General features: G+C 40.0%; 1 protein-coding gene across 28 annotated transcripts in view; it reads right to left on the bottom strand.

Annotated features, from left to right (window-relative positions):
- Window positions 1-1,117: 1,117 nt before the first annotated feature.
- DLG2 (discs, large homolog 2 (Drosophila)) overlaps window positions 1,118-27,028 on the bottom strand; it is a 1,063,278-nt gene continuing 1,037,367 nt past the window's right edge. For 16 of the 28 annotated variants that reach the window (XM_014958284.1, XM_014958304.1, XM_014958277.1 and 13 more), the window contains 7 exons: window positions 25,407-25,448; window positions 16,506-16,556; window positions 15,387-15,488; window positions 14,262-14,434; window positions 13,408-13,517; window positions 7,589-7,680; window positions 1,118-6,556 (listed from right to left, as the gene is read on the bottom strand). In XM_014958284.1, the coding sequence (XP_014813770.1) occupies window positions 6,450-6,556; window positions 7,589-7,680; window positions 13,408-13,517; window positions 14,262-14,434; window positions 15,387-15,488; window positions 16,506-16,556; window positions 25,407-25,448 (677 nt within the window). In that variant the 3' untranslated portion in view covers window positions 1,118-6,449. The remainder of the gene's footprint in view (window positions 6,557-7,588; window positions 7,681-13,407; window positions 13,518-14,261; window positions 14,435-15,386; window positions 15,489-16,505; window positions 16,557-25,406; window positions 25,449-27,028) is intronic. The other 12 variants (XM_014958278.1, XM_014958281.1, XM_014958285.1 and 9 more) reach the window with 1 other exon arrangement.

The following is a 27,028-nucleotide window of genomic DNA, read 5'->3' as shown; positions in this document are numbered from 1 at the left end:
TCCTGCTTCCCAGGCATTTGATGAAGATTGTTTTCCAAACTTGTCTTGTTTTTGCAGAATGTAGTCTGGGGAACAAGCTCAGTTTTGCCTAGAGATAGCATGAAGAAGAAAGCACTTTAATAAGAAATGCTGCTCTGTAATGAGAAACCCACCTACAGACTGCTTTGTACAGTGCTGCTCAGGAAAGCTACTAAGATTTTTGAAGTAGTAACTTACTGCTGTGGAAAATCTCTCAGTAAACAGGCTGGCATCTCAAAAATGACTTGCTAACTTTTTTTTCCTCAAGTTGTGATCATTTGCATATCAATATGAACTGTTGTCTGGATTCTGTCCCTCTTCTGAATCTATTGGAGAAGTCAAAAGCCTCACAATGAATGTTTAGATGATTAACTATCCTTGTGATTATGCATGTAAACCTCTGTGGACAGAGTTTTTCTCCCTGTAGCGTCAGTTGTGGCTCCCGGAGCCATATGGAGGTTTCATGGTCCTCTGCAGACTGAATCTTGCACCGTCTGTGTGTCAAAAGCAGTGTCCCTGTCATGTTTCTGCCTCTGCTGGAGACTAACAATGTTCACTGGCCTCCCTGGAGCCTACAAACCATCTGCAAAGACATTCGTGGGATGGCCAAAACCCAAGGTTTTTGGGCTGCTGGGACTCCATAGCACAACCGAAGTTTATGCTCCACCACACTGCTTACAAGCGTGTAATTATTAGAGTCTTTATCCCAACGGATGTGATGTGATGTTAGAAACGTGGAACAATTCTTTAATCTAAAAAAACCAAACCTCTGACAATTAGTCACTGAGATGCTGATGATACTCAATACACAGCAGAAGCGCGCTAGGAAGAAAGTGGCAGTACTTCACCAGAGTGAATCTTCTTGGTGGTAACTTCCATGTCAATGTGAAGTCAGAAAGAAAAAAAAAGTGCAAGAAAGAAAAAAGTTTCTATTTCCTCAGTCATTTTTGAAACCACCATCCCATTTCCACACTTGTGTCTGTCTTGTGTGATAGATGTGATAGTGTCTCAAGATGTAGCAAGAGCATATTCATTCTCTTTTACTATTCTACTTCAAGGAAAGAAGACAAATTATGCCTTGTGAGGAAGCCATTTGCTATAAAGTGTAAAAATGCTTTAATATTAATATTTTATAATAAAATTCATGACATATTTATAAACACTCTATCAAGCATTTACAACTGAACCACAGCTGAGAGCTTGGACCGGAATAAATAAGCAAGGACACAGCTAGTATGAAATATACATCTTAATTTTTATAATTGTGTGTGCTTTATTCTTTACACAAATGGAATGGATGCGCGGAGTATTTACACATAACAGGAGTGTAAGCTGGACAGGGTATTTTGTAAACTCCAGTTCAGATTCTGAGTACCCCACACTACAGCTGGGCTGAGAAACATCCTGCTGAAGAGACGCGCGCCGGCTGGAGCTGCCTGCTGAGCACAGGCTGCTGCAATTCGGACTGGCCGGTTCAAATTTAGGAACACAAATTAAAAGGTTGCTACCCCACTAAGAGCCAACAGTGTTGCTTTTTTTGTTGTTTTTTGCTTTTTTTTTTTTTTGCCATTTTTCCCCCCCAGAAGATCTTGCCTGGGATGCTGGCTACCGCCCATCCCCAGAAATGCTGTTTTACACCAGGGCAATTGCCTGCGCTGTAGGTCAGGGCCAGATGGTGTAAGCTGCTAATGCGGGGTGTGAGGGATGATGAATTGCATCTCACGCTCCTCACCTTAAAGACAGAGTCTCAAAAGGGCCAAGGGAGTAGAGGTTCCTATTGCTTTTGGTGAGATGGCAGCGGGGCTGAAGCCTTCTGAAAATCCGCCACAGCGTTTGGCCCATGGGGTGTCTTTTTTGTTCAGCAATTTCACAGCACCTACCTCAAAAGGATCTTGATCCATGACTTGGTCCTCTGGGTGCTACAGGAATATAAGCAGCAAATAATGACGGAAAGAGCTGAGCTGCTGTTTGATCATGTGGCCTTGGTGTTTTACAGTAATGCCAAAAAATCAGTGTAATGGGGAGAATGGACGTATAACTTCAGGTGGTGTAAACGGGATGGACTCCACTGATGTCCCTGCTCATTGCAGGGGGGTTGGACTAGATGACCTTTAAAGGTCCTTCCAACCTAAACCATTCTATGATTCTATGAAATCAATGAAGTGATGGTGATTTACACCAGCTGAGGATCTAGGCTAGCTAAATGCTGAATAGATTTTAGATGTTATTTGCTGTTAGCTTTGATGTTGATTTGTGCCCTAAAATGGGAACCTTTTTTTTTTTTAACATAATGGCAATCTCTTTCTTACTTCTGAACTAATTGACAAGATGTCTGATTTTTTAATGGAATAGGAAAATACATTTATTCCACCAAGGCATGAGCTTGAGCACATGAATGCAGTTGAAGAGTGAACCGCATGCATAACATGGGAGACAAAATGTTCAAGAGAAAAAATGCTGAGATTAAAAGCTGTGAAGGATAAAAGACCACTTTCTGTGAACATGGCAGATATTATGGCTTTAAATCTGCAGCTTAAAAAGAAGATTGAGACCTTTTTCATTAACACTGTTTTTCCTACAAATATCCTTATGTGTTGTCACTCAGTGAATCCTCTGGTCAGGGATACAATTTGAAAAACAAAAAATAAAGTATAAGAAAACCAAAGCAAAAATACAATTTGAGTGCTGATGAGCAAGTGACAGTGAAGGTGTAACACCAACAATTTCTCCATAGAAAACTACTGTAAATAGGTAGGTGGATGTTGTATAGCTAGGACACTGTCGCTGGCTCGTAGTGGTTATTAGCTCAGGTTCCACACTGCTCTCCAGGGGGAGGATTTGAAATTTCAGTGCAACGGAGAGATTTCTTATCCTTGACTTTCACAGGGTGGTTCCTAGGACCCTATCCACACCGGAGCATCAAACCATGCTAGCTACAAACACAATTACATCACAGAATATTTATCTAGAAACAGCCTTTACTACCAAAGAAATTACAAAGCGCTAGCGTGGACAGGGTACCTCTGTAGGAAGGGGGAATTAAGCAAGAAAGAGGCTCTTTCACTGGTTGATGGTCAGAGCATAAGACCAGGAAAGAGTGCCGTTTCACTGAGCCCTGTTAGCAAGCTCCCAATGAGTCAGTGCATGGAAGGTGCTTTGTGGCAAGGAGAAATAAATAGGTTGTAATATTGCACATCTGCACAAAGCTAGCAAGATGTCATCGTGATCATTCATGGGTGGACAAAAAGCTGTGATAATTTTGGTTCTGCTTAGACCCTACGGTGCTACACACTGTGCCAGAACATGAGAAATAGCACCAGGGGTGTGATCTGGCACTTTTCCTAAAGGGTCCAGCATTTGCATTTGTCTCATGTTTAGACGCTCGCAAGTCTTTTCCATGGACAGAAAAGAAATCTGATTATGCTAAACTGTGTCAGCACCAATATGGTCTCAGGTGCCAATTGCTGTGGGTTGTGAGTTTGGACTTTTTTTTTTTTTTTTAATTTTTTTTTTCACCAGATGTAATTTTGCATGAATCTTATGTTTCTCTTCCTCCTCCCACCACCACCCAGTATGATCTGAACAGCTGCAATGCAAAAATGAATTGCAGCTCTGAGGATGCTGAAACGTGAAACGCAAAAACATCAACGCACAAAACAAATGGGTGTACGAGTCCTAAGGGAAATAAGACCTCTCACTGCTTCTCTTGGTGTATTGTTTTTAAATATATGTTTTATTTAAAAAAAAAAAAAGAAAAAGAAAAAAGAAGTGCAATGGCAACTCTAAACTGGAAGCACAAACAACAGACAGGGAAAAATAAATAATGTTACTACAGTAACCAAGGACTGATGGAAAAATTGATTGTACTCAGCCATAGTGTTACTGTTCACCGTAAAGCACAGCACATGACAAAGCAAAACAGTTACTAGTAGGATAGTACCGTAAAAGGCTGCATGCTGAACTAAGAAACAAAGAAGCAGATGTGATTGATTGCTTAAAAACAGAGCTGAAAATTAGAATGAAGTTCCTGCTTTAGGATACTTGTTTTTTTTCAGGTCTGATGGGTTATTTCCCAACCTGGGGCAATAGTACTTTGCCAGCATGAAAAAATCCATGGCTTCCAAAGATCTGGGGTCACTCTGTGGATTTCTGCAGAATTAACCAAAATCTAAGCTTTCATTCATTTAAATTTTGGAAAAAAAAAAAGAAAAAGGTTTCTAGCCCTTCTGGTTACAAAGCTCTTTTGGAGACTTAACTGAAACCCTTGTTTATAAATCTGCGCTGGCCAGGCAAGAAAAATAGTAGTTAAAGAAGTGTGAACTTCTCAAAGTTACCATAGTAGGGCAGTAAGTGCAAGGCCACCTCAGGGCCACCAAAATGCCCCTATTTTTAACCCTATCACTGCTGGTGGCTATATTGCAAACATCCAGCTAGTCACGCTCTCCGGCGGAGGTTGGCTGGATATTCCTGTCAGCTTGACAGGGTAGAGAAATGTAAGCTTCAAATAGACAAGTAACTGAGGAGTCTATTTAGCATTTGCCCTTAAAATGTCCTTAAGCATTAGGGTTACCGTAGCCACCAGCTAATAAGTATTGGACTCCTGCGGCACAGCAGGCAGGAGAGTGTGGGTTTTATAGAAAACTTGGTCCAGCAGCAGCAAAGGCAATTCAGTTTTCTATCATAATATCTCCTGCAGTTGTCCCCTTGTGTGTCAAGAGTGAAGAATGGCATCAGTACACAAAGGAAGGGCCATGTGAAACAAGAAAAAAATACCTCCGGCTCCCCTTCCACGCACCCCAAACTGCAATTCCACAGACTTTCCCCAAATCCCTCACAAATGTCCATTGCCTCAGCTTTCGCTTTTAAGACCCTTGTTGACTGTGAAATGAATGAAGAAAGAAGTTAGTTGGTGACCTGCCTGCCTGCAAAGAGAGGAAAGATCAAATGCTTTTGGTATTTCTTTTAAAGAATCATAAAACATTTGGGGATGAAGTGTGACTCCCTCCAAGAGAGAAATTATTAACTGCATTCAAGCACTGACATTTTGGTTCTGAGAAATCGCCCATTTCAATTTAGAGATGCATTATCCTTTTGTGTTCAGAAAAGGTCTTACAGGGCAGTCAGTTCAAGAGATCTTTCCACAGGAGTTCATCATGATTAAATAGAGGGAAGGGAGAGGATTAAATTGAGAGAAAAACAAGATGACAACTACAATTTAAGGAATTGTCTTGCTTGTCATTAATAATAGAGAATCTGTAATGGAAAAGGGATAATGCAACTCGATGGTCCTCTTTACATTTTACAGTCGCACAAGGGTGTAAATATTTAATCTTTCAATTAATTAATCTTTACAAAATATCTCACAAAAACATTTTTACCTATAGAAATTAGTTTCTATACATCAATATACTTTTATTTTTATAAATTATTCCATCTTTAAGTGCCTTCTATCAATATAAATGATAAAATAGACAATCAAAAATTTTAAAGCTTTTCCCAGTTGTATCCCTCCTTGTCAACACAGGTGCTGTGAATCCTCATACATGTGTGTGTGTCCGCATGGGAATGTGTGTACGTGTGTGTGTGATGTGAAATGCTTTCATCCTCTCCCGCCCCCAAACTCCATTAAAATAAACTATATTTTTGTTAGTTCCTGATGCAATAGTGTTTCCAAAGGGGAAAAAGAAATGCTTGACTTGGTTTCAGAAATCAAAAGATGTGCATAGTTACCAAAGTCGAGGTGTACCAACTACAAATGTGCAATGACAAGCTTAGAATCGGACCCACCTCCCAGTCAAGTCAAAGAGTGTCCTACCAGTGACTTCAGTAGGATGTGGACCAAGTACTCTGAGCTTGATTTTGCAAGGTGCATGTGGCCCTGATCTAGCAAAACGCTTAAGCCTGTGCTTAGCTTTGAGCACATGAATAGTCCTACTGGAACTGATGGGACTGAACGGCATAGGGAAAGACCACAAGTGACTCCAAGTCAACGGGCTACTCATGTGTAGGAATTGGGGTCAAGTGCTGAGCGCCTTGCAGGATCAAGCCCTATATGAGGTTCAAGAGCTGGGAACTTCTCTTTAAAGCAATCAACACACTGAGCTCAGCCATTGAAATCTATCAAAATGTCCGCATGGGCACAGGAGGTGGCTAGCTCCCCTTGACAGAGGGTCTCCATGTCAAAAGTTTATACCTACAACTGGTGCTCTGAGCACACAACAGATTTGCTTTATATGGTAGAAGTCTTTTTTTCCTACCCTTTGACCCATCAGTGTCCTTCATGGCTTCAAACACTTCGTGTTGTACATTCATCAAAATTCACATTGACTGCAAAGAACATAAATGCAACAAAAACAGGAAAGCCTCCAAATAGTATATTATAATTTTCTTCTAAATATTCTCCCGTCGTAATCAGAGGTGCAGTGGCTAATTTATAATTTTTCCTTTGAAGGAATCCAGATGAAAGGCCCAGATTGTTCTTCAATTACAAGTTTGCATTGATTATATATATCTTCTAAGCTATCTCCTTGGACAATAGCTGCAGCAAGAAAACATATCAAGACTTCTTTTAATTGATATATTCTACAGCATCCAGTGTCAGCAGATTTTCAGTGTACTCATAGATACCGATGAAATGAGATGGAATACTAGTACTCTGTGATTATGGAAAAGTCATAGCCCTGCAGATGGCATTTAGGTTCAAACCAATGGCCACCTTCCCATGACCGACATCCATCCCACTGCTTGCAGTGAAAAGACTGAGCCAGGTCTACATTAACTATCAGTTCTGTCCTAGGGAAGGGGCAGCATGGTAGTTCTCATGGCTGCGGGTCAAGCTTTACATTTCATTTCATTTAGAAGCTACTTCAGCAGTGAGTAGCAGCTTATTTTCAGCCTATTCTTTTCCTGACCTGGTTATAATAAACTCACTCTCGACTGCAAAAGTTAACTGGATTGGGCCTGGGTTGACAGAAGACAAAGCAACTGCAACACAAAGCACAGTGTCTGTACTTTTAAATTCCTTGTCCCCCCAGCAGAAATCTGGAACTGCAGTTCAGTTGCACACTGTCAGCACGTGAAGGGACAACTGAGGGTTTCTGAGTGGTATCCACAGATTCTCTGAGTAGGGAACTGCCTAAATCTGCCCAAAAGAAATGCTGGGACACAGAGCAAGTCTTAAATCTTGCTCTTTTCCAGGTCAGGAAGAAGATGCCCTTCTCTTGCCCTCCCGTGATCCATAGCTTGAGCTCTTGCTTTGAGCTAGTGAGGAATTCTTTGGTCCGTACAAATGCAATAGTGCAACATTTTTACTGACTTCATTAAAAGCAGTCTTGGGTCAGGGAGGGAATAAAATTCAGGCATAGATATTCCTTCAGGGCATCAAACTTTTGAGGAGCTGAATGCCTCAACTGCTCTTGAATATCAGCGAAGCAATAGTCTCTAGGCAGGAGTCTTTACTGTGGGCCCTCTATACTGATATGCACTCTAGGCCAGAGACAGAGCTGATCCAGTTTTGCAATAAAATACTTTATCTTGGGAAAAAAAAAAAAGGTTTTTAATAAAAACATACCTGTAAAATATTCTCCAAATTCTTGTTCTAATTTAATTGCTCGATCATAGGTTTTCTTCGCTTGCTCCTCTGTAAGACGTTTATTCATTTCCCTAGAAACACAGAGGAAGAAATAAAAAAGTTTATTTTTTTTACTAGAACAGCTTTCTAAAAGATACATTCAAATGAACTGCAGACGGATTGAGATCAGTACTAGAATCAAGTAGTGAAATTCTTCCATCAGTTAATGGACACTCAGTAATTTAAATTTAAGTTCATTCTTATGTAGTATAAACCTACATTTCCAGACTATTTCCCATTTTTCCCTTGATTTTTTATTTTGGGTTCACTACTCCCCATTCCAAAACAAATTATGAGGCTGGGGCTATGGACGTGGAATCAAGATTCAAGGAAGGATTCAGCACACTAAGACTCTTGACCCTGTAGAAGGAATCTCAGAGTCATTGCAAATCCTGTAGCAAAGCCCCAGAAGGACCCAGCACCCAGCATGTCTTCCAGGGAGACTTCTTGGTTCAGGTTGGGGCATGAGTTGCAGATAACATGAGAAATCAAACTCAGTCTTTCCAGCAGGAAGAGTTAAGAGGAGTTATTTATTTATGTCCTCTGTTCCAGTCCTTTCTGATTAACTAGAGACATTCCCAATCAAGTGGGTCTTGTGGATTCTAAGAGATGCAGGGTACCAATAAATGCAAAAACATAGACAGTGTCAGTAACATTCTGTTATTGCCAATGTTTTGTTATTTGATGGAGCATTTCTGTTTCAACAGAGGCATTATTTACCGACTTTAGGAAATGAGTTGTCTTGCCCATGCACGCTCAGCTTTTAATACTATATGCTTGCAAAGAGTCAAGCTTATACTCATTCACTGCCTTACACGTATATGCCTGCAGATATCCAAATTAATTAGCAATAATAAATAGAGTTTCCTTGTTCCAGCATTTTTTCACAGCATGGATTCATTTTTCTTAAAACATGATGGAAATTTTCTGAGGCAACTAGGAAAGCAAGAGATGGGAGCATTTTGTGTTCTACATAAATCTGATTTAATGCCCTGGGTGATGCATGTAGGGAATTAAGTGCATGATGGTGCATGAAAAGAATGATCTATGAAGTGCATAACAGAATGAACTTGCTACAGCTAACTCCTACCTGGCTTCTGAAAAACATCCTGTAAGGTGTCCAGGATGCAAAAAGGTATTTCAAGAAAAGACTTAAAGCTGTCTATCATATAACTAACCATATAGCTGGGAACACTGCTTTGAAAAATCTCTCTGGAAATGCCAGTGCAATGTAGAAAGCAGGTTTATAAAATGAAGGACAAGAAAGATTTCTTTAAAAATTTATGACAGTTATTTGTGGATTATATAAACAGGTTTAATATATGCCAATCTGTGTCATGCTGCTAAATTTGTAATACTAGTAATTCTATTTATTGGAAAGATTGCTATCTAATTGAGTTCAGGTGGGCTACGCCTGCTTGAACATATCTTTAGGTGTCTGAACCAAAACTCTGTCTTGAAGTGGGACATATCGTTGTACGTTCTTATGGAAGCTAACATTTTTGTCTTAAGGACACTCAACCAATATTCCAGTGCTAACAACATCCTCCTCCTTCCAGATCTATTTCTGGTAAATTTCTGAGAAGTATTCCTCAAGAGCTTTGAATGTCAGAGGAGAAAATACAAATAAAAATATAAACAAGCATTAAAAATATGCTTTGAAATGAGTAGAAATTTGCATTACATTTTCAGGTTGCAGATTTGCCTGGGGTATAAAACTGTGCTAGTTATATTCATTCCTCTGCTCATCCTGTGCCTTCAGGAGAGAGGGTGGAGAAGGGGGAGGACCATGATGTCCATTTTTTATGTTGAATTAAAAGCGCTTCCAACCCATAGTCCCCTGTAATTTTTTATTTCCTGGCTAAGGACCTGCACAGTGGGTAAATTCAAAATGCTTGCAAAGAGCTTTCCCTACAGGCACATTTTCTAGCATTTTCCTTCTCTCCCACTGAGGACCTCACCCAGGCAGGCTCTTCATTACTTCCAGCTCTCATCCTTATCATCCCCCCATGGTCCTCCTCCTTCTAGAGAGAGAGGCTGATTGAGAGGTACCAAATGGGATGCCTCTGGGAGGTGGAATTGTGTAGAGGTGTGGAAGGAAGGAAGGAAGGAAGGAAGGAAGGAAGGAAGGGAGGGAGGACAGGATAATGGAGCAGTTTGTTTACAGCGATTTGATTGCCAGGACTGAAATTAATTGAAGAAAGCAGGATTAGGAGACATCCAGCTCAGGCCATGTGTTCTGGTTGCTTTTATATCCAATAGCACCTTATGATCTTCTATTGCTGTGGTCATTAGTGTTAGTAGCATATTTCCAGAGCCAAGTTTGATGTGCAGGTACAAGCTTAATTTATGCTGCCTTCACTCTTCTTACCTTCACTGTCAGAAGGGTGCAATGGAGCATATGCATAAATGAGAATTAGACTTCAACTTTAAGTGCTAATTTTGCTGCAAGTTAAATGTTTTGACTTTGTTTCTCTGCATCTTCTGATTAGCATTTTTTTGTATTTTGTGGTTTTACTTTGCTATTAGACTAACTTTCAACTCATTTGTATGAACAGGAGCAAAAGTTACAGCAGACAAACCTATAATTTCTGTGTTGTAGTAGTTACCTAAAAAAGACCCAGTGAACACAGTTATGCTGTCACAAAAATGTCCTCTTTCTGTTCCTGTAGAGCACTGGTTTACTGATCTAAGCTTCTCCATACTAAAATAGTAGTATCTATTGAAATGTTTTATATCTGTTCATCTGTGCACACTTTAAAACTCCCTACCGGTTACATCAGAGTAGGCATTTGTTTACCCAGACCCTGAGTGATTTAGCTGCATTACTAAACAAAATAAATAATTATCACAATCAGAGGGCTCAGAATTATGTCACTATTCTCAAGACAATTCTTTAAAAGCAACAATACCCTTTATATTAAGAGTTGTCATTTCTGTTAGAAACTAATTTTGGGTACTGTTTGATAAGATAAATGCACATTAGGTAGATTAACTAGATTAAAAGATTACTTGTAGAGAGCAAGCTGCAAGGGATAGACTAATTCAGAATATCTAAACCCCCCCCCCCCCCCCCCCCAGGTGTTGTATTGTGTTTACATAATTTATTTATATAAGATACTGCAAAAGGTCCCAAAGTAGTACTGATATAGAAGGACTTTCATTGTCCCACAAAAATTTGGATTTCTAATTAAGGCTGTCTTCTAAGAGGTATTTGCAGAACAAGGAATTCGAAGTCATATAATGGATTTCACTTTGTTTGTCCCTACCATACTGTCAACACTAAGGCAGGTTTAGATTTGGAAAGTGAAGAATAGCTTACTTTTGATTTATATCAGTAAGGAAAAACGTTCTAAGTCTGCAGAACTTGTTTTGTCCTACATGAAATATTAGCATTGCTTTGGTTTAATAACAGGATAATTATCAAAATATTTTGCATCTTCATAGCAGTTTTGGGGTTTTTTTAGTCAATCTGTTCAAGGATTTGCTGCTCTTACATCAAGTCAATGAAGCCTTTATGTTATTGCCACATTTCTAGTTCTGCCTAATGTATTTTTCAGAGTAAGGGCCACTTCTATTTAGTTTTTTTATTTATTTTTAAATCACTCCAGATGCAATGTCAGCATTAAATAATGGAAATTTTTGTGCATGGGAAAACTGTAGGTTAAGATGTATCTTAAAACAGTGCAGAAGGTAGGCTATCAGACTACCCTTCCCCTTCTATACAGCAACATAGTCAGAATATAATTCAATTGTAGGGCTGGAAGAAATGACAAGTCATCCAACCCAAGATGGCTTAGGTCAGGATGGGGCTGTGCACATACCCTGTAATGTGGCTTGACATGCAACAACCTTATCACCAAAAAGTAGAGCCAGGGAGGAAGCACATTCATGGGGTAGGGCATGTTAGCATTCTCCAGCTCTGTCACGCGATGGTTGTGGGCCATAACCAGATATGCATCTGTCACAGGAGGGGGGATGCCTACATTTTAGCTGTGTAACAGGTACCTACATCATCACCTGCCATTTGGTGAGGGGAAGGCACACAGCTCAAAATTTCGTCCCCATCAAAGCAAATTAAACTGATAACTCTTGAGTTACCGTAAGCATCCATGAAAAATAATTTATCACAATTTAAATTGGAAGAAAAAAGATTCAGATTAGATCTCAGGAAGAAATTTTTTACTATGAGGGTGGTGAGGCACTGGAACAGGTTGCCCAGGGAAGTTGTGGATGCCCCATCCCTGGAGGTGTTCAAGGCCAGGTTGGATGTGGCCTTGAGCAACCTGCTCTAGTGGGAAGTGTCCCTGCCCATGGCAGGGGGGTTGGAACTCCATGATCTTTGAGGTCCCTTCCAACCCAAACCATTCTATGATTCTATGATTCTATGTATTTTACCCTAAGCTTTAACCAGTATAAAGATCACTTCTATATTTCCTCCTCAGCCTTCTCTCCTTGACACTAAGCAACTTCAATTCCTCCTCCACTTTCAGGGTGGAACGCAGAAACAGGCCAACACTCCAGCTGAGGCCTCATCCATACCCAGTAAAACAAAATAACTGTCTATTGTGTCCCTGCACAACACTGATGTTAATACAGCCCACAGTGGCAGTTTCCTTTTTTGCAACTGCATTATCCACCCATTCATATTCCTGTGTGATCCATCCCAACCGCCAGATGCTTTTCTGCAGTGCTATAGCTAAATTATTCCCTGCTTGTATTCATGCATTTCATTTTCTCTCCTTTGTCTGAGCTTGAATTTCATCTTACTGATTTTACACTGAGTTTTAATCTTATCCTCCAAAGCGCTTGCCACCTCACTCAGCCTTGAGTTATTCACAAACTTTACAAAAGTATTGCCCAATTCATCACCCAAGTAATTTGTGAAAATAACAACCAGTCCCAAACAGGGACACAGCTCAGGAAACATACTTGCAGGGTTTCTGTTACCCTCCCAGTTGAACAGTGTCATTTTCAATGACTGAGTATGGCTGAGCACGAACTTTCTAGTCATTCTATATTTCCCTAAGCTGCTACTGAGAATGTCCCATGGAGCCAGAATAAAAATTAATATGGAATACAATTATATCCACCTCATGAAAGAAGGAAATAAGATTGATTCAATTTGCTCTTGATGCACATACGTTGGCTGCCTCTTAGAACCTTTTTATCCTCTCAGTTATTACACTTTAGTTGCTTAACTGTTCCTTGGATCGCTGTGTTTTTCTAAGTATTGACATTAGGTTCCATGATGTTGGTGCCTTCTCTTTGCTTCTTTAAGTGTTGTGTTTGCCCCACTCCTGTCCCATGGGTCCTTGTCCATCCTCTTACAGACCTTCAAGTAAATGAAGAGCTGATGAAGAGGCACAGACTGTAAATCTGACACGGGTTTACCCTCTGCTTCACTCCTGTGACCAGACTCTACACCCCAAGAGCACCCAAGGCTGGATGGGACAAGCCAGACCACATGAGTCCTTGGTGAACTGGCTGCTGAGCTTGGAGCAAGTGTACTGAGCACTGGCAGGGGGTTCTTCATGGTCCAGCACATGTCCCAGTGTGAGAGGTTCAAAGGCAGCTTTGCCTTGTTCCTTCAGATGCTGGGATACAGTGGATGCCGGGCAGGGAGAGCAAGTCTCCACTGCTCCCTCTTCCTCTCATTACTGATTTTAGAGGACACGCAAAATGTAGACTCAAGACCTGTGTTGTGCCATTTGAGACTGTACCCTGAAAATAAAATGCCTTAAGGAGTTTATACTCACATCAGAGGCTCCCATGACTTAGGCTTAATGAAGATAGCGATGGGATAGAGTTGTGCAACTTGTAGTCGTTTGATAGCATTTCCTGACACATCGAGTATACAGTGCTTGCCCTGTTGGAAACAGATGAGGATGTGTTTATTTTTGCAGAGTCTGCTGAAGATCAGCCAAAAGACAGGAAGCAATTCTGTGACACGGTGCCCTGGGATGGGGCTATTACTGACGCACCAGGGAAGGGGTACCCCAGGGCATGTGCTCCACCCCCTGTGCTCATTTTGCTTTGGTGCTGATATAAAATATACACTGGAGATATTGGTTTTTTGTATTTATATTTATAAATATATATATTTATATATTTATAATTATATGTTTTTATATTAGGATGAACTTTGTGGGAGGAAGAGGATTTTCTTCAGAGATTAGAAGATCAGTTCATAAAAGCAATAGGACGTCTACGTTCTTAATGGTTAATTCAGTTTTTGTTTGTGTCAAAGACTCCCTGTGTCACCTGAGGCAAGTCATTTAATCTTTCTGTGCTTCATTCTTTTGCTTCTGTGAAAGTGAGATAAGTTTATTTACCTGTCTTAGAGAGGGAAGAGGGAAGGCTGTTTTTGGTCATACTTGAGGCTCTGTGTTAGATCCCTGAATCAATGGCACTACATTCAGGTACAGAAAATGTCAGGGATGTTGTCATTCAAAGCCAGAGACTCCACTTGTGGAGTCATTATAAACCCCATAAATATCAGGATGCCATTTTGCAGATATTTTATATTTTTGGCTGAAGAATCATGTCTGAGATACAGTGTGGACACAAACCAGGTCATGTTGCCTGGTCAATAAAACTAGTTTCAACTTACTCTTTCTGCCACGAATCTCACAGACTGGACACTAGTTCCATATAAATTATCATTGTACTGCCCAGCTTCTATAAATTTGTGCTCTTGGATATCTTTTTCCATTTGTTCTCTTGAAATGACAAAATGATAATCTCTTCCATCCACTTCGTAATCACGCTTTGGCCGTGTGGTATCTGCATGAAACAAAAGGCAGAAGATCAAGAAGTCTGTAAAAACATCTCATGCAAAAAATGCTGCAATTAAGGTCTGCTCAGTGAATAATGCTGAATCTGCTGCAAGTAGAGGTGCTTTACATCTGGGAGCAGATCTTTGGCTACTACATATTGTTTTCAATGGAGTTGTGGCAATAAAGCTGTCTTTTTAAAGTAACACCTTCTGATCTTTACCTCCAATTAATACTTACAGGCTAACATAAAATTAGGATTTAGCAGAATTCCACTTTTTTTCATTAGGATAACACTCAAACCTCAAATACAAAATGCATTCCAAATTGTAAAGCTAATCCTATTACAATGACAAAATGAATTGCAATCTCATTAATTTAATTTAGCCTTAATTATAAGGCTGATTCTGATCTCATCTCTAGCAGTTCTAAGCTGGTTTATTAGCAGAGACAACAGTTTAAAATGAGGTAAGACTGCAATCAGGGTCTGAAATAAACACTCAGCAAGCTCTAATGATCCAAGATATAAACACTCTGCTTAATTCAGGGTCCAATATTGCTTTCAGATTAGATAGTCTAGTTCTCACACAAATCACCAATTACTCTGTATTTTTTACTCAATTGAGTTGAAACATTTTACACTTTACCAGCATTTCAAACTTTTATCTTATTTAAGAAACCACAGATTAATTGATGAGTATATTGACTTAGTGGCTAGAAGGCTCTTTCTTTAAAAAAAATGCTATGGCTTTTGAGACAATTCTTTTGAGAAATTCTTTCCAGACCTTCATAATCTTTTTCAGCTTGTTCCTTTCTCCTATTTTTTCCAATGGAAAAATGGCTTTTGAAAAACTCAACTACACGTAGTTCACAGACGCTGCATTCACAGTAATTCACTTAACGTGTGGCACCAAGGGATACAGCTCACTCAGATGCAGAACAAGGAGTGAAATCATACTTACGTGGAACACACGACCCAAACTTATCAGGGAATTCAGATATCAAATCATCGTTGATCCGATCTTTCATAGGACCCAGAATAATAACCGGCCTGGTGTAATTAACTGAACAACAAAAAAAAAGGCATGTTTTGATTATCTTATTGGCAATAACAGTAAATCTTCCCCAAGATGCACTAACCAGAGTTGTTGCCTTTATGAATGAAGTGAAAACGTAGGTGTACATTTCATTGGTGGATCACAGAATCACATGGGGTTGGAAGGGACCTCTGGAGATCATCTAGTCCAACCCCCCTGCCAAAGCAGGTCCACCCAGAGCAGGTTGCACAGGAACTTGTCCAGGCAGGGTTTGAATGTCTCCAGAGAAGGAGACTCCACCACCTCCCTGGGCAGCCTGTTCCAGGGCTCTGCCACCCTCAAAGTGAAGAAGTTCCTCCTCATGTTTAGATGGAACTTCTTATATTCAAGTTTGTGCCCATTTCCTCTTGTCCTGTCACTGGGCACCACTGAAAAATTTATTTATTGATATGGATGAGGAAAAAGGAACGACCACAGCTCATTTTGCAGAGCTCTGTGATGGTGATTGCACCTATAGTCAAATGACTATGTGGAAGTGTATATATTTGCTATTGCTCAATCAGGTCACTCCCAATGCTTGCAGATGGACTCTCTCATGGAAAGGTTATTGTAGGATTTTTTTCTCCTCAGTTTTATGAGTGCATCCCCCACAAAATCAGGTGGGTGCTTTCTCATTTTCAGTTGCATTCCTGTGGGTTCATCTACCTTGGTTATAGGCACATAAAACACGCAGAGGAAAATTATAAAGGCTTCCTATGTAACAATATTGCAGTAAATCTAGAAAATCTGCATCAATATTTCATAGACTAACCTATTTATTAGTAAAAGCCATGAGAGCATACTGGGGAGAGTCCCCAGGACATTAGGAAGTGAGGGCTAGTGAAGGAGACCCTTATTTCTTTTGTATGCGATAGACTGAGTGGCCAAGAAAAAGAAGCCACAGAGAATCTGGGGCTGGCACAGGAAGGCTTGCTGCTCTGCTGGCCCCCAAAACGTGCAACGAAAAATATAAGGAACAGTGACAGAAAAGCAGATGAAACTTACTTTCCTGTCTGGTGACAGGTTCATAAGAAAGGATGCAGTCTTCTTGGCCTCCTGATGAAAGAAGAAAGAGAAAAGATTGAAGCTGACAAGCAACACGTCAAGTATTAAGGCTTGATAAAATGCTTCACACAGAGACAGATCGAGTTCAGCACTTCTCTCTGGTAATGCTCTCACCTGAACCATTCCAAAGTCCCTCAAAACTTTAAAGTGCGGAGATAACTTTTTTCCTTCCCCTCCCTCCTCTGCCACATGTTTCAATTTTCTTTGCTGAAATTGGGCTTTTTCAATGATGGGCAATAAGGCTTCATTTATTGATCTGATAGCAAGGCTGTTTACAAGGGTCGTGCAGAAATTTAAGATGCAATTATTTTGCTTGTCTGATCATTAAGGCCCTAATGTGCTGCTGCAGGGCAAATCCAAAGGCTACCTAAATTGAACAATTTTTATCCTCAGAATATATGCATTTTGGTTGATCATCCTTCTGTGCATAACCCCCATAGTCTAGTTTATTCACAGCTTCACATCTACCTATGAGCTGCTTTCTGACCCTGATCCTTTCCCTAAACACAAATCTCACACCATCATATTTTACACACTTATCCTCCCTCCATTCCTGTTAGGACAGTGCTGTTTGCTCATGGTGATGCTTAAAAGCTGAGAAATTTGCCATCAGAAACAAGTGGCACAATGTGGACCGTGGCTTGGGTGTAGGTGTACAGCCCCAATGCATCACTGTCCTCTGCTCTATGAGTGTAAGAGGACAGAGGGAGGGTTCTTCAACCTACGGCATGAATAATTCCTGGACATTTCTTTTTCTAGGTCACTGTCACATACTTGGTACCACATATGAGCTCTGTCAGGTTCTAAATATGACTTATGCTTAGCAAAGTTTAAAATTATGATTTTATTTTTACTCAGTTCAGGTCTTGTCTCTGAGAAGATCCACAGACAGGATTTTGCCACTAATTTAGATGCTACTGAAGAAAGAGTGCCATAAGAGGTACCAGGGCTTTATGAAATAGAGAGGATTGCCTTCATTTCATCTGCTTGCATGCACATGAGCCTGTGTTACATTGTTCTGATGGGCTCCTGCCAAACCAAAGTGTGCACCTACAGGGGAAGAGTGTTGCCTGACACCTGAGGGACCATATAGGTAGGATTTAGAGGTTTAGAGGGCTACACCTCACCCTGAAGTAGTTCAACTGCTATCTGAGTCGCTCTTGAGGCTCCATTAACTATATTGACAAGATTTGTATTGGATACAGTGCCTAGCTCCCAAGCAGGTATAAAACCCTTTGTAGTTTAGTTTTAAGCTCACTCCCACATCATTAATCTAATATGTTGATAGATATTTTTTGTGATATATTACCTAGACAGCTGTGAGAAATGGGTAAGAAAGCTTTTAAAGTAAAAATGAAGTTGTAATAAAGGGCAATGACAGAAAAAGCAGATAAAAAAATGTTTTGATGTGGTAGGAGGGTGGTAGAACAGACAGGGCCAACTCCAACCTAGCAATGGTGCTGAAGCAGTAAAGGAGAAAATATCATTTTTAATCATAGGAAGAAATTAGTTTTTGAGAACAAGGCGACATAACCTATGAGGAGTGTGGATAATGGATTTCCTTCTCTATCTGCAAATGTTCGATACTTTAATCACTTGCTTAACTTTGGCTTTTTGCAAAGTTAAAACCCCAGAATCAGTTACGCTAGGTTTCATGCATCAGATGTATTATTTTCCCTTAAGTTTCTCTGGGAATTTTGAGGGTGTTATAAAACTCAGGGTGTGCCATTCCCCTGGAGATGAAACAATTCAGTCTCCTGGCTGGAGCATCCATCTTCCTGCACTCCCTGCCCTCCACCCCCCCAAGGCTGTTTTTGCAAGAAAGTCAATCTTGGGGTGGGCAATGAAGCCATCATGTACTAAACATTTGGAGAGGAGCCTGTTGGTATGAATACAATCTCAAACTTAAACATACTTGTTTCATTGGCATACAGACCTGCAGAAGGGGATTAATTTCAACTAACTTCAGGGACCTGTGTTGTGAGTGCTTACGCCTGAGCTAGTCCCTGGGTACCATTTAGAATCAGTGGGTGCCTGCAAATAGGCAAGTGTTTATTCTAAAACGTGAGTCATCTGACCTATTTTAGATATCTGCTTTAGGATGGGGGAAAAAGTCAGAAGGGTGTGCTTGTCTCTGTTCGTCCCATAATGGCATTTAAACAGGAAGGTCAGATGCAGACAGCTGCATTTAAACAGTAGAATCCCCTGGGAGTGACAGTGACAAGAGCAACTGGAGGAAAATAACCAATAACTCTGATGCTATTTAAAAATGTCTCTGTGGGCTAATATTTGGCTTTGGCATGGAATCATAACCAGCACAAATAAGCCAGAACAGATTTTACCTTCTGTTTTGCCCAGTCTCTGCCAGACATGTCCAAATGCTCAAGCTGTTGTTACATCCAGGCTAGCAGTAGGGTATGGGCTACGGAGACAAACAACCCTGTCGTTTCACAGAAGTCTCGTGAAACTGTTGCCTGACTGAAGGCAAAGAAAAAACTCCATCCCACACAAATTGTACTAAAGCTTAAGCCATTGGAAAGGCTTAAGCCTTTCTAAGAAACAAGAAACTTTGAGGCTGACTGTGTTACACAGGGGCTTAAAGACAGACATCTTGCTGAGTGAAGGCTCCTCACTGCTGACTTTCAGACTCAACATGGAGTGTGAGTGATGGAGAAAGCTACACCATTTCCACTGCTTTACTTTTCTGGAAAAAGGGCTCAGGAAGCTCAAGTTTCCATGTGAATAAAACCCTTCCTGTCCAGACAAAACCTGTAAGTCCTCAGAGGCTAATATGTATGTTAACAGTACCAGATGATATTCTTTAATGATCTCTACTCAGCCTGTTCCTCACAGTTTTGAAGTAGTCCATAATATATTAAGTACAATGAAGAGCTCTAGAGTCAATCAATAATCAGATTGCTATAACCTTGCCATTTCTTTGAGGTGTGAGACACAGTGTGAAATTGAGCAGGACACGGGCTCTTATTTATCATCTGACCAAGCTTCATCTACCACCCACATTAATGACTTAATTAGCACAGGTTAGCTATATTGATCTGAAAAACCTTTTTGAAATTTAACAGACAAAACAAAAAAAAAGAAAAAAGAAAAACCCCTTTCTGTAGGACCTTCGCATGATCCCTTGTTCTTCAGTAAAATTCCATCAAGTCAAAAAGAGAAGAAAAGAAAGAAAGTAAGAAGAGAAAAAGGAAGCTTTCCTAAATGTAACATACTCATGACTAAAATCATTGGAGGGCTTTCACTTTGCCAGGATCACTATGGCTCTGCTTCCCTTTGTTCTCCATTTGCCGATTGGTGATGTCTCATGCTTGGAAAGAGAAGAATGACCTGGAGTCTGTTATAACTCGTATCTATAAACAGGATAGAGAGGTCCTGTGTGGTCAGATAAGTTTCACAAAGACTACTAATTTAATCTCTTTAAAGGACTTTATAGTTTTTCAGAGTGGCAGTCCTAAAATGGATTTAAGGTGTTGCCTCACTTTTCCCTTTCTGATTAGATGGCAAAGGGTCTGTGAAATACTCAAAACCAATTTCAGTGTAGACCTGGCAGATACCAGGCGTATTTCATGTAGCCCATAAAAATGTCCCATTTCCTATTGGGAAAGAGGATGCCAGAGCATCCAGTGCTGGTGTAACTGCACCCAGCATGTGAGGCAGGAGAACCCATGTGACCAAACAGCTACCCTCATCAAGCACTTTATGCAGTGGGAATCCATAGATTAATGGCGGTGATGAAAAAATATGTAAAGAGATCTAAGGCAGTGAATAAAAAAAAAAAAAGTAGTACTTACTAAGACAGCTAAAAAATATTTATTATTTTAGAAAAATCAAAGAGAATTTTTTTATTAAAATTTCTGGACTAGTGGCAGTGGTACCATCAATACAGATGTGAAATACATATAGATGAGCCAAATTAATTTTATTTTTGAGCTCTTGCCTGAATTTTGTTGCTCAGCTGGATCTACAATCAAAAAGCATTATTTTTTCTGTCATCATACTTTTAGATTTTGGGCTCATGTATGGATTACCTGAGTTGTACTTGCAAGATCTTGGAGAAATCAATTTCTTGTTTTGTTTCATCTGTACAGACTGCACTGGACAGTCAATATCCCAGCCTCTATTTGGCTCAAAATCCCTTTCCTGGCCCTCTACTTATTTAAGTAAACACACGATTTTTGGAAATATGTTGATATATATGAAAGGCTGGAAATCCAATACATAAAAAGATCACAAGTAGTCTGAGAATGAATTTATGACTGAAAAGTGGTCTATCGGCACTATATGTTTAAGATCAATATAGCTTGTGAGGGCATGAAATGAGACTTCAATACTTGTGCCAATCTGAGTGTGCCTGAAAAATATAGTAATCCTTGGGGAGTGTGAGAGCCAACGTAAGTCTCCTAATTAATCAGTGGCCTAACATAATAATCAGGACTCCTTTAACCTTGTTCTGACTCTTCATATCTCATTACAAGAGTGATTTGCTGACTTGCTGACAGAGGGTAAAAATTTTTGTTTCTGACAATTTTCCTTATTTTTAACTTTTAGTCATGTATTGCCTCTCTAGGTAATTGGTGCAATCACAACCAGTTATGCAATTAGGCTAAATAGATGTGGTAATGTGTGTGTAATTTTGATGACAGCTGTAAAAACCTCCACTGAACTATGCGTTAGAGCATTACAACACATACGCAATAGAGAGACATGAAATTCATGGCCATTATGAAAATCATGTCTCGCAAAATAAAAACTGATGAGTCCATGGTAAAAAACTTGTTCTTAAAAGCTTGGTTTGAAAAAGAAATCAGAACATTTTAAGTTACAGGGCTCAAAACAAAGTTTCAATCATGGTTTGATTAGCTGTTTCAGGGATAAGTCAAGGTTGGTTTTATGTAACCTTATTACAAAAGGAACATTTTTCTGCTAGTAAAAGATTTTATATACCACTCTGCAAACTGCTGCGAACAGGTGCAAATGAACTAACATAGTTATAGCCTTGATATTAGCATGGCCAGTGTGGTGCAGCAGCAGCTGTGTGGCAGCTCAGCCCTTTTTAGATCAGACCAGCATTTGTTCTTGGCTCAAAAATACTTCATAATTTTTTAATGAAAGGGCCAGATTCTGCTGTCAAATGAGTTTGTGGTTCCCTCTGAAGTTGGGATAAAGAAAACTCCACAGTTGGCACCAGCTCTTGGCTCATTACAAAGCCAGAAATCAGGTTTAGTATGTGTAACAGCCTTGCTGCTAAGAAGCAGTCAAAGAATTTTCTCTTCAGACAACAAGGAAGACTTTCAATTATATTATTATTTTGAAATAAAAACCATTTGACTTTTCTTTGATTTTTTAACCCTCAAGCCCAAGACGTGAGCAATACTTCAGCCAAATACTCACATTCTTCAGCAATATATTTTTCTAAATAAATGTGAATGCATCAGAATATCTCCCAGAAAAAGCGCAGTCAATCTGTAAACCCTCTATTAATCACTGTCCAGGGCGCAACCCAGACAGCCCTCAGAAGCCTTCAACATCACTTTGTGCAGTTGTACCCCTGGTTTGGAATGGTTCTAGGAATGATCAAGTAGTACAGGTTTCGACACTAGCTACTTTTCACTAAAAGCTCATCATGAGAAGCAAAAGTTAGAGAAACATATTGAAACAATTGCCAGAGACCCACTAGAACAAATGCAGAAGCCCTCACTCTGGGCTCCAAGTGGCCTGTTTTTACAGGGACAAATATGAATGTTTGCAGGAGAACACATAGCACCTGTCAGTCATTTCTTATCCACATACCTTTCTTCATGCTGGCCAAGGTGTGAATTGCTAATTTCATAGAATCATAGAATCGTTTAGGTTGGATTGACCCTTAAGATCATCGAGACCAACCGAAACCTAAAACTGCCAATGTCTTTCTTGTAGAGAGGGCCCTAAAATGGAGCACAGTACTGGAGTTGGGGCCTCACTTCATGCAAAAACCCTGAGCTCTCCATCAGTGTTCTATTTGCTCCCCATAATTTTTTTAGCTTCACTTTTTTTTCTCCTTTCAGTGTGCCCCATTTTTCCAGTGCACAGACTGAGGGCTAGATGAGTTTGCAAGGCAACACACATGCTGTCTTGGCAAAATAGCCTGTAGTGCCTCACCTTGAACACACAAATTCTCCTCGAAGTGGCACTACACCATACTAAAGAACAGCTTTGCAATGTGGCTGGCTCCAAATGGAGTTAAAACAAACTTGGGTTTGTGGCAGTGACTGACATTGGCCCTGTTGCCAGCTATGCAGATGCGAACAGGAAAGCAGAAATAATATCTGCATGCTGGTTTTATTCTTATTATTCTTATTCTTATTTTACCAGGAATGAGCTTTACCCCACGCATCTATTATTTTTTTCCTTTCATTAGGAATAAATCAATATTGAGGAATATGTCTTTAGGAAATGTTCACAGACTAGGTCTGAAAATTACTCTTCCCACATGAGGGATATTGATAGATTTCTGTCTGTGTGGTGTCCTCTCGCAACAATTCCACAAGGTCAGAAACACAGTGAAATAAGGCAACTTTTCCATGACAGGCTTCGTCTCTTTAATCTTGTTGACTTCTCTCTCTGATCACCCGCTTCTCACTCATCTCTGTCTGATTCTTCTCTGTTCCTAAGTCATAATTTCTCTAGGGGAGATTTAACGCAATGAGCTGTGCGATACGATGTACAGTTGACATAGGGTAGCCTGGAGATCCAGAGAGTAACCAGCTGGACTCAGGAGGTCTTTAAGTCCCCACAGGAGATATGTGATAAACCACGGCCATGTAGTAATTGAACACAGTAGGGTTAGAGTTGATATGTCATTGTGACCATCTCAAACAGATAATTTCCAGCTGGTAACCAAAGTTGCTTGTTGCCCATGGTCGTGCCTTCAAAAGTCATGTCAGCACACACCAATGGATCCTTAGCAAATGGAATTAGGCCCTTTGGGCACCAGGTCCTAGATTTTAAAGCCACTTCCATTTGGCATAAGCTAAGATTGGCTTCTGCTGCTGCTAAATGGCATAGCTCTCCCGTGGGCAGAGAAGAAAGCCCTGAATGCACCTCTGCATCTTCTCCACCAGGCAGCAGCTGTTCAGCACACCATTAATGTGTGTGGAGTTCTAGCCAACAGTATGTAGGCTGGATGCTGCTGGGGTGAGACAGGAGCTTGCCCAGATGGAAACCACTCTAGAAGGAGACTGCCTGCCATGGGCAGCTGTTACCCAACACTACTTTTCCTTCCAAGTATCTATGTCCCAACTAACTTCCCCAAACCATTTCTATCCTCTTTCTTCCAGTTCAAAACATAGACCTTGTTTCAAGCTATTTCACAGCCAGTGAGGAACTGGCTACCTGGCCTGCCTTATAATGAAATTTGGGAATTAGCTTGTGTGGACTTGCCCCAGTTGTTTGGCTGCAACTGGGCACCCCTGTTAAGTCTCAGTTCATCAGGCATGGGATGTGCTCAGCCACCAGCCAAGATTCTCCTCTGGGAATTTACCCCGAACTCACCCTGAAATAAACACACCTGGAGGGGATTTGAAAAATTTTGGAAATTTAACCTATTGATGCATTCCTGATTGCAGTCAGTTTGAGGAAAGAGTATCTTATACTTCCAGCATAAAATCTTCCTCTCCTTCTCAGTAGAGGAGACATTAAAAATAAAGTGGCTCAGAATTGGATCTTGGCAGTTCAAGAACACCTACTGTTTTCTTGTGACTCTGGCAATTGCTTTCCAAGGAAACCTTTGCAATACAAGAGAATACAAACTAATTTACTATTTCTGAATTGCATAAGATTAGCTGTTTTACTGAGACAAACCGGTGTTTACTAACAGAGCTCAACTGCTATGCACTATATCAGGACTAGTAAATATGAGATATGATACCAATGATTACCTGAATGTATGCGGGTGCTTAGTACAAGTGCTGAGTGACTGGTGGAAAACTTGATTTGCTAAGCAAATGGCTTGAAAAAATTAAACAACTGGGTGATTTAGTAAGCAATCTATCATTTTAATTACCTTTTATTACATTTCCAGTCATTTATTTAATGCTTTATTTTTTTTTTTTTCTTTTCAACACTTCCAGAAACAAAGTTATATTGGTAAAATTTTGGGATATTACTAATAATTACCCAGAACATACAATCTGCCTCTTGGCTATATTACCACATGGACTCTGTAATTCCAACCAGATCAGGTGGTGGGGTTAGGAGCTCCACTTATAGGGAGTCAGTGACATTCAGTGGCCGTGCCTAAAGGATGAAGGTCTACCTTACCTTTTTTTGAAGACTTCTATACACATTAGGAAATCTGTACTGCCAAAATTAAGGGCTCAACAAAATTTTTAGGTCTATTTCTTAGTCCTTCATACAGGCATGCAGAAATGCAAGGAAAAATCATGACCTTGTAATAAAGATGCCCTTCGCAGATTTGACTATAACTATGCAGTAATTTTACTCTTTAAAAATCATCAAGAAACTGCCCCCTCCCTGCTGAAGTAAACTTCTAGTCACTAAACAAAATAATCCTGACTTTCACAGGCTACCCAAAGCCAGGTTTGGTTTTATGTCCCAGAATACATCCCAAATAACAGCCTTCCTCCCTTCTCTTATAAAGGTTGCCAGTTTTCTTTTATAGCTTTGTACTCAAGATGTGGTCGTAAATTTGAATTCCAAGCCATTTGCTCCAACCGTCTTTTTTACATTAACAAAAGAGCAGCAAGGAGAGAAACAAAATAAAAGAAAGAAACAGAACAAGCAATGCAAAGTAAAAGGACTCTAATGAAAGCAGTAACTTACTGTAGCTACTTTCACTATCGCTGGCATTAGAAGAAACATGTTCTGCAAGAACAGTACAGCAAATTAAAGAACATAACCAAGCACCACAGAGCTGCAGAAACTTAAAAGAACTGCCACAGTCATGCAAAGGTAGTTGTGCAGAGAGGAAATAAAAACTGTGCAGTGACATCTCCTGAAAACTCCCAGATAATTTACACAGGTAAAATGAAAGCTTTCTCTCTTGTGGCATTTCAGAAAAAGAATATATGCATTAATTAGTGACAAGCGTCATGGCAAAGCCATGTCTTTTCTTGATGAGACAGTTAATGACATCTCAGACAACTTAATTTCAAAGTATATTATGGTTCACTTGCATCTCACTGGACGCCTTCAGTAATTTCATAAAGCCTGAGTGTCTGCTCATATTATTCTGCACTATCAGTAACTTGCATCATTAATGCATTGGGACTATTCCTGCTAAACTTCTAACCTGTGTCCATCTTTATTCACTGTGCACTATCCCAAAGGGCTAACAGATTAACTTGAAAGTGGTTTTGATATCAAATATTTTACCTGTATCCATTTTACCCTGTCCAAAAAAAAAAGAAAACAAAGCCAATGACAAAACTAAGAAAAGGAAAAACAAAAAGAACAGCAAGAAGAAATCTTTTTCAGACATTGTCTAGCCTGATGATTTGAGCTAGAGTAAGAAAACCTATACCAGACCAGTCTGGATAGGTAAATAGGGTTATAAGAACGATCATGATGGGTCAGACTTGTGGTTTGGCATGTCTGGTGTCCTATTTCTGTTATATTATTTAAAAAAAGACCAAATCTATAGCATGTGAAGCTGCTGTTCCCAAATACTCAGCAGACTGCTTATGGTCAGTCAGACCTTGCTATACGATCTCCAAGAGAACTGCAGAAACACATTAAATAATGGTTTTAATAGTATCTCTGGTAGAAATGCTTATTACTTTGCATCTGAAAGATCATTTGTCAGCTGAAACTTTTCAGCAACTCCAGGAGATTTAGAAGCCAATGGTATAATGGCTATGCAGTGAGGAGCCACACTGGATTAATAAGAATGAGACACAATGGTTAAATGGGCAATGGGAACAAATAAGTCACCTCCTGACAAACACTAGGAGCCAAAATTGCTCCAATATTTGTTTTTAAACCAGTGGGCAGGTTAGGCTGTGGGTGACCCACAACACTCACCTGCAACTGCCTCTATACATTCCCAGTGAAAGAAGGAACTCATAAAAGCCAAGAACCCCTTGGGATGAACCCAGAGCAGACCATGTAAGGACGTCATGAAGGATGACTATGGGAATAGTGCCAAGACCACCGCTTCTCTTCAAGGTGCTGTGTTTCACCCAGTTACCAGTCTAATGGTTTAGGTTTCCTCGAGTGGAACTGATGGGGTTACTGGAGCAGCAGAAATAAGAGGGGATGATACCCGATAAAAATAGTAATGGAAAGCTTTGATCTTGGGCTTTAAAAGAATAAAGCTTTTTTAAAGCTTGAAGCTTTAAAAAGTTAAACTTACATTTTGAAGAAAAGAGTATATTGACTTTTGGACATTTCATAGCAAGTTAACAAGGGTTGCCTCAAACTAATATGTGAGACAGGACTCTGAA

The sequence above is a fragment of the Calidris pugnax genome, unplaced genomic scaffold, assembly GCF_001431845.1.
Source record: "Calidris pugnax isolate Ruff unplaced genomic scaffold, ASM143184v1 scaffold252, whole genome shotgun sequence".
NCBI lineage: Eukaryota > Metazoa > Chordata > Aves > Charadriiformes > Scolopacidae > Calidris > Calidris pugnax.
The sequence above is the reverse complement of the archived record's forward strand: the minus strand, read 5'-3'. Positions and strand labels throughout refer to the sequence as shown.